The 8,853-nt window shown below is 33.6% G+C and overlaps 1 protein-coding gene across 1 annotated transcript in view; it reads right to left on the bottom strand.

The window, feature by feature from the left end:
- Window positions 1-981: 981 nt before the first annotated feature.
- The window catches only part of TMEM182 (transmembrane protein 182), a 57,553-nt gene continuing 49,681 nt past the window's right edge, over window positions 982-8,853 (bottom strand). Inside the window, exon 5 of the mRNA XM_037143406.2 lies at window positions 982-3,247. Within this exon, the coding sequence (XP_036999301.1) occupies window positions 3,027-3,247 (221 nt within the window). The 3' untranslated portion in view covers window positions 982-3,026. The remainder of the gene's footprint in view (window positions 3,248-8,853) is intronic.

Raw genomic sequence — 8,853 nt, 5'->3', positions numbered from 1 at the left:
CCCTGCAATGCTAGCCACCTGCACACATATGCCCAGCTTACTTTTACTAATATCCCATTTGTACCTAACTCTTCTGGTGTTCCAAGTCTCTTATAATAAGCCTAATTTGGCTACTTTTACAAACATATAAATTGAGTTTTGTGTTGAACTGAGTAGACCTCATCATCAGTGGACTGAAACAGTTAAAATGACACTCAGAGAAATACAGCTATAGTACTGCTCCCCAAGAAAATATGATTTTTTAGAATTTGCTTATCTCAAATATATTTATTTTTATCATTCAATTTACTATTTCGATCCAAACTTATAACACATGCACACACACATGTGTTGATGACAAATGACAATTACCAAATATTGACACCTCCTCCACCATATACACTTATAAGTGGATTTAATCTTCACTTTCAACAAATATATGCCATAGGTTAGTCATAAAAGTGACTAAAGGACCAGTAAGGGCACACATAATAGTATTTTTAAGTCCTGCCCTCAACCCCTAAATTAAACGCCATGATTTGACCTCTCTGTGTGGTTTTCCCAGGCAATGCCACTGCACATGCTTGCTACCTGCTACCCAGCCAAAGGAAATTCACTGAACAAATGCCACATGGAGAGATCACAGTTATCACAAAAGTCCAGTAACATGATTCACTCCCTCTTATTTCACTTCTAGAATTATCACAAAAATACTATATTTGTCAAATTAAAAAGTTTATGATACAAAATCAACACTCAAGATTTCAATGCTTTGGAATCTTCTGAAAATTAATTAATATAGTTAATAGGGAAATAAAAGAAAACATACTATCCCAAATCAGACATAAGATCATTACAAAATATATCATATATCTCTGCTATTTTTAAGTACATTTTACTCATGAAAGCAAACACAACTCATTTTTCTCCCTTCTGCAATTACTGGCGGTAGATCAGGAAATGCATCAGCATTAATATAATTGATGTATTACAACCACAAAATACTTCCAAAGTGTGGATCTGTATAAAAGTGTCATGCACATCAGATATTCAGACAGTTGCCTTATGGCAAATACATGGTAGCCACATAAGTACATTAGAAAGTGAGGATAAACATCTGAAATTTATAAATATTCAAAACTTTACTGAAAACAGCTTGTATTTGAAATTTAAATGACAAATAATACACCAGAAAAGTCTCCATTCCAAACTTCTACAAAAAAAGAATTGTATTTACAGATGACATGAATTAATCAAATATATCTAACATCATCTGGAGAACTTAATGGCATGCCATAATTTAATATCACAGTCAATATGCAGAGAAAAACCTGTAATTATTTTTCAAATCATCAAGCCAAAAGCAAATAACTAAATGAATCAATATAAAAATGAAACAGAAAAGGACAAATGAAAGTAACAAAAATTGTTTATGATATAATTGAAATGGCTTGAGAAACCAGTTACAGTTAGTTTTGTTGTATTTTCATTTTATTTCTTTGTTTCTACTATATGCAAGTCCTAACTGTCCCTAAACACTAAATGCCACTCATGATTTTGTAGATACTTAAGACCTTTGCTATTCCTCCAGAAATCCCTTTTATTAAAATGAGGCTAATGGAAAATAGAAGCTGTGTGGTGAAGACTCTGGAAACCTCTCCTCATGGGCCAGCTGGAAAGAAACGATAGTCCCTCTACTCTGTAGCATCTTCTAGGTGCCTCTCAGTCTGTCTCTGACTCCTGCCTCTGTACCCACCCAGCTGTGCAATGAAATGCTGCTTCTGGTAAAAGCTTACCACCATGCTGGACTCTGTTTCATCATGAACAACCGATTGCTCCATGGTGGAAGTTTCCAAAATGAAAAAAAAATGACCTAAGCTTCCTAGATGGATTTGATTTCAATCAAAGTTAGTGCCAAGAAAACATCTTTGATACATAAAATGTCTATACGGAATTATTCTACTCCCACCCCTAACCCCACCCCTTGCAAAAAAAAGCAAAAGTTTGTTTTTTTTTCAAAGAGATTAAAGACAATAGAAATTTGTAAATGTTTACATTCCTGATGTAAAAATGAAGAAATGGAGGGACAATAATTAAGAAAATCAAATGATCAGAATAACTACAACCCATAAAATCTTGGAAAAGTTATTATTTCATAGACTTCAATAAAGTGAGGTTATCAACACCCTCCTATGAAAGTATTTTGTGCATTAATAAATTTTCATAAGTTGAACATAGTAGTAATATAATATTAAATGAGAACTTTACAATATCAAATAGAATTATATAGTCAGCTGAGGTCCTTGGTCTTTGCATATTTTCAACTATATTAAATATGTAATTAATCCACTTTAAGTTCTCAAAATCCAATCTGCATTATATGTATTTTGATGTACAGATTTGATACTTTTAAATATAATTAAATGTTATGTAAGCATGCACAATTAAGTGAAAAAATTAGGTAATCAAACTTCTGTTGATAAGAAAGCGGAAAAAGTTTTGCTGTGGCCCACTTTAACTGATGAGTTTGTGTGGCTCCTGCTACAGGAACATCTGCTATGTATTTTTAAATAATGATACTCACCGGAGTCATCTGTGTGGGTATGTATGTGTGGGGAGAGAAAATGGAGTAAATTCTCTGACATGTTTTACATTCTTAATTATTCTACAAAGATTATTTTTTAAGTAGCAACAGAAGTGAATGCCAAAAGGGAGGCTTCAAATCACATCTTGATTTTCCCCAGCTGATGGTATTATGCTATTATTATACCTACATATATTTTCAACCTGTGTGAACTCTGACAAGTTCTATGAAAGGAAGTCATGTTACCTTCTCCCTAAAAAAAATAGGTTCTTGATAGCACTCAAATGGATGGAAACATGTTGGTGTCTCAAAAAATTCTAGTACCTTCTTACAAGAGAAAAATCACAAGTAAAATAATTCATTCAAATAGCAACTGAAAAGTTACATAAACAAATTCTGTGCTAGGATCACTAAACAAATAAAAATAAAATATGTCAAGAAAACACTGGTGGCTACAGTTTGATTAGTGATGTATCTGAATATGCCTTCCAACAACTAGAAAAAGTAATCCTGAGAGCAAGGAAAAAAATATCCCTGCGGGGGCCAGAAAAAATGACCAGCCATACAGAACAGAAAGTGTGAAATCCAAGCAGTCTTTCAATTTCATGTTTCTGTAGCTTTCCATGTCAGCCACTGCCTGGACCCAGATAACGTACAGCATCACCACCAAGGAAAACAGGATGCCTGAGAAAGACAAAACAAAAGACCTTTAATCTTTCTGAAGATGTTTTCCCAAGAACACTCACCCATCATTTGCCTAATGATATGTCTCTAAAAATATAATTCTAACTAGATCACCTACTTTGTGTCAGACCTTTTATTATGTACTTTACATGCACATCGTTTGGTTTAATTGTCAAAACACTGAGATGAGGGCTATATCAGTATAAGAACCATGACAAAACAACAGCTGACATGTATTTATTGAGTACTTACTGTGTGCCAAGCACTGTATTAGGAGCTTGTGAATGTAAGAGTTATACATCCCTACCCCTACATCCCTAACATTTATCCCTCTTTATTTATGTCTGGTTTGGAATACATTTTTTGTAATACATTATTTCTTTCATTATGTACAATGAACTAGTAAAATAGGTACTGTTAAACCCCAATTTTAAATATGTGCAAACACAGCTAGTAGTCTTCTAAGCTCATTTTTAGCTCAGGTCTTTCTGACTTGTTATATTATAAAACAGATAATTAGTGCTACAGCTAAATATGGTCATGAAAATAGAAATCAAATTGAGTACCACATATGAAAGCACTAAACTAATTTAAAAGAATGCAATGTAAACTAAAGAACCATGTAAAAGAATATACATGGTTCTTTAAAATTAAAATATATATGCTGAATATTGATTACAGCATAAAGTAACACTGCTCTGAAAGATTGAGGGAGGAGACTAAAAATAAAGATTCTGTGGAACAGGAAAATCACAGGTCTGAGTTCAAGAGCCTATTAAATAAAGAAGAGGATGAGTGAAGAAGGGAGGGAAGGAGAAAGGAAGGGTAGAGAGAGGGAGGGAGGGAAGGAAGGAAAGAAGGAAGGAGAGAATGTGCTTATCCAAGAACAAGAAGGCAATATTACAATTTATCAATGGTTTCAATAAAACTGTAAACCGCCTGTTCAAAAATACTGTTGGAGTTGGAAGAAGAAAGAAAATATAATGTTAGACATTTGGTCTTAACAAAAAATTGACAGAATAACTTCAAGAGTGCTAAAATTTGAGAATGCCACTAAGCATATGTTTTTCCACGTTACTGTGACTATACCAGAAGGGAGCAATGGGGTCCCATTAACCTGCAAACTCAGGAGCATCAGCTATGTTTCACTAGTGAGTGACAGGTCCCATGCACAAACCACACATCCTGAGGGATTTAAATTTGTCCTAAAGCAAAACACACTTGAGATCACTTGCTATCTGTTCAAAAGTTCAACTCAAACATGTCAAAGATAATGAACTGGCCCATCAGATATTAAATATCCATATTCTAAATGCTAATCTGTCTGAAAGAGAAAGAGAACTCTGTTGTGAGGAGCAAAGACTGAGCTATATTGGCAGGAGAGGGTCACTTTAAGAGCCTAGCCATTTGTCACCCTTCTGGAATTAGCTGTGCTACTCTGGTATTTGGGATGTTCCTTCCTTTTTGGTCATCAATTTCATAAATGATCTTAATGAGTAAACACTAAAGAAGAAGAACTCATAAATATGTCAAGGTGTGTCCATATCAGAGCTTCAACTTTCTTATAATCATGATACACAAGAGCAAGAAGAAATCAATGTAGATGTTTCACTAATAAGAAACGTCCCTCACACTGTTGTCTGTAATGCAAATGCAAATACTAGAGCACAAATAGAGCAATTTAAGCACTGAACAACAACTGTATTACAGGGAAATAGTAAACACATAGCCTGCAAGCAAACTCCTATGAAGCCATACCTCAGATTTTGACAACAATATAGCAATGCAACCCCAAGCATTTCAATACATTTTTTTCAGCAACTATATAGACAATTTACTCTGATAACATAAAAGTTTGACTTAGTGACTTGCATACTATTTGCAATGCAAACACATTGTAAACCTTTGTTATTAGTAGTTGATACAAATTTTATCTTCCTTACATCATGTGAATCTCTTGCATTTGCAGATATTTTAAAAAATTGCCTTTGTGAAAAATCAATAGCCTGATAGACATTTTCTCAAAAGTTTCAAAACCCACTTTTGTGGGTCTAAATTCAAATCCACTTTGAATTTAGAATATTTACAAAAATGTATTGGAAGTAATCATGTAGAAGATGGTTCCTAATAAGGAAGAATCGACCAATATTTAAATATTGTTGTTATTTGAAGAGTAATTGCATCCTGAAAGTAATGAATAATAGATATTTCTATCACTACAATATTTAACTTGTTCATTAATTGAAGACATAGTCTACTTAATTCATTTCTAAATTAAGTTTCTAATCAGTTTATGATTATACCATGCCCATGAGGTAAAACAGTATTTACCTGCCATTAAATTGCCAGTTTTATATTAGGTTGGCCAAAAAGTTCATTACATTTTTTTTCTGTAAAATAAAAGACACATTTCATGTTTTCACCGATAACTTTATTTATTTGGATATTTTTAATGTGTCCGCTGTCTCCACTCTTAGCTTCTAGTGGGTAGAGGCTAAGGGTGATACTAAACATCTTCAAATGCATAATTCAGCCCCACAGCAAATAATTATTTGGTCAAAATTTCAATAATAGCAAGAAACTTTGCAAACCACTTTTGACACATTCAATTGGTTACAACTTCTCCACACATAGCACAAATCTTTTTCTGTAGTTCAGTTGCATTTTTACCATACTTGAAATAATAAAGCAAATGTTGCATATTTTCTTCCATCTTCAATATTAAAATGACTTCACAAAATTAATCAATTTTAATAAGTTTTTAAAGGCATGCCGATATGACAGGTATCAAAATACAATCTAACAAAATTGTCTCTGATGAAGTTAAAGACAACTAAGCACTACTAGAGCTATCATATGGAAAACAAATAAATGATTGTTTTGCCAACTCAATACATATGTACATATGCTCACAGAGACAGAGAGAAGGAATATGAACTAACAGACACGGGGAATTATTTACATTAAAGGCCAATGGTTTGACTGATAGAGCAGCAAGAACTTAGGTTCCTGAGTGAGCAATATGGCTAAAGAGCAATCAGAATGTTGTTAAATATAGGTAGACTGATCAAGTAAATAAATATATTGATGTGAATTGCAGCCAGGTTCTTCACTGCCTGAAAAAGGAGTTACTAATTTAAAAGGAGGAAAGCTAGAATGAATTCTATTTTTTGTTTAGAACTGAATGTATCAGTGAGAATTTATGGAGATAGATGATTAGATAGATAGATGAATATATAAGTAAAAGTGTCTGTATGCGTTAAAATATCCCTATGTTCATATACTTCAATATATTTCCAGGGCTCTGTTCCCTGGGAGGTTCTGGGACCAACAACACCTCCATAGCATAGTATGCATTAAATGCCCAGAACTTGGCTTGTAAATACCAGGAACTAGAGCATCTCAAAGAAATAGTTCAATTCAGATTGGAACAGAAAATACATGTCTGGAATGTCTTATTATAGCAAAAATTAAGATGCACTCAAAGAATGATGGGGATGTTTCAGAAGCCATATTGATGGGGCTCCCCCTAGCTAATTCTGAGACAGTTTGATTATCAAACAAATAATGATAGTGGCACACTATATATCATTGAATAAAAAGGAATGTGCCCAGAGTGATATAAATAAGAGTGAATAAATAAGTGGAGAGAAGGGAAAGATTTTCCTGATTCAATGAGAACACAGTATCACTGTTATAATACTACAGCCAAAAAAACACCTGAATGAAATCACTAGGAAATATCAGACAAACCAACTCAAGAACATTCTAGAAAATCATGGGCCTCTACACTTTGAAAGAGTCAAAGTCATAAATATCAAAGAAGGACTTACTCTGGTTTGATGAAGAATCACATTGCACAACAACTAAATGCAAAGCATGTTCCCAGACTGGGTCCTTTTGTTATAAAAGACACTATTGGGACAGCTAGTGAAATAGGTCTAGGTAGAAAGACTCATAACTGCTATGTAAACTGGAAAACCTTTCCAAATAACAAAATGAACAACACAAAAAAGGGTGGTGGAAGTCTGTGGCATGTGTCAGGCGATGGGGACAGAGTATGTGTGTTCATATACCTAGGAAGATACACTTTCTTTTGGTGGACTATTGTTACTTATAATGAACAATAATATTATTGATTTGATTCACCTGTCAAATGGAGAATCTCTTCTGGGGCAATCCAAATACAATGGAGAAACCTTAATTATTATCCCAACAAAATTCACAATGTAGCTCACTGGAGGCATAATAAAAATGTGGTCCCAAATCCCATAAAAATCTGAGATTATGAAAATATCACAGACATATAGTTAAATCACACCCAAAGCTTATTGGGGCTTTTCTCATTGGCAGTATGGGAAGAACCACTCAGAGCTTGTAACTGTATTATGCTGCTAAACATCCTGCAATGCATAAGACAGCCCCACAGCAAAGAATTATTTGGCCAAAATGTCAATAGTCCCAAGAAACTTTGCAAACCACTTTTGACACATTCGATCAGTCACAGTACCTTCTCCATACACTGCACAAGTCTTTTTATGCATTTCAGTTGTGTTTTTAGCTTTTTTGAAATAAAAAAGCATAATACACTAAAAATGCTGCATATTTTCTTCCTTCTTCGATATTAAAATAGCTGCACAAAAATTCACCAATTTTGAGAGTTTTTTTAAATGAATGCTTATATGACAGCTGTCACAATACAATTTAACAAAATTGTTTTGAATTAAGTTAATCTAAGAACTACTACACTCATCATACAGAAAAAAAGATGTAAAAAACTTTTGGGGAAACACAGTACCTGGATTTTCTTACTGAGTTGAAAACTTTTCTCTCTTAATAACATGAATTCAATTTGAAAATTTCTTTCTGAACCAAAAGTAACAAAATTCAGTCATAAATGGCCATTAGAAATGCAATTACTAATGATAAACGATATAGAAACAATCGCAATGTGAAAACGAGAACAAAAGAATTTCTCTAGTGCCAAGTGAGATTGAGAAAAAAAACTGTGTGGATGCACTAGTTTTTAGAAGCAAGAATAGGAAAAGGACATACTATAAAAGACATTTTATTTTTTTAATTATTTTATTGTTCAAGTAAAGTTGTCTGCATTTACCCTCTACCACTCCCCCTGATCCCAGCCATCCCCACCTCTCACCCCTTAACCCACCCCCTCTAGGTTTTGTCCATGTGTCCTTTATAGTTGTTCCTGAAAACCCTTTCCCACTTTCCCCCCATTATCCTCTCCCACCTCTCCTCTCGTCACTGTCAGATTGTTCTTAATTTCAATGTCTCTGGTGTTATATTTTGCTTGTTTGTTTGTTTTATTGATTAGGTTCCACTTAAAGGTGAGATCATATGGTATTTGTCTTTCACTGCCTGGCTTATTTCACTTAGCATAATGCTCTCCAGTTAAAAGATATTTTATACTATATTTTAAAAGAACAGACTTTAAAATGCATTCCTAGGGAAAGTTAGCCACAGGAATGAAAACTTTCTTCTTCCAAAAAAAATATAGTCCAATGTCAAACCCCTATATTCTTGCCTAGAAGTACATATACCTATATTGAAAAATTTTTAAAGCTTTTTGTAATTACTAAAAAAAC

This window comes from Artibeus jamaicensis, unplaced genomic scaffold (genome assembly GCF_021234435.1).
Source record: "Artibeus jamaicensis isolate MK-2021 breed Jamaican fruit bat unplaced genomic scaffold, CSHL_Jam_final contig_384, whole genome shotgun sequence".
Lineage (NCBI taxonomy): Eukaryota > Metazoa > Chordata > Mammalia > Chiroptera > Phyllostomidae > Artibeus > Artibeus jamaicensis.
This window is presented reverse-complemented; position numbering and strand designations above follow the sequence as displayed.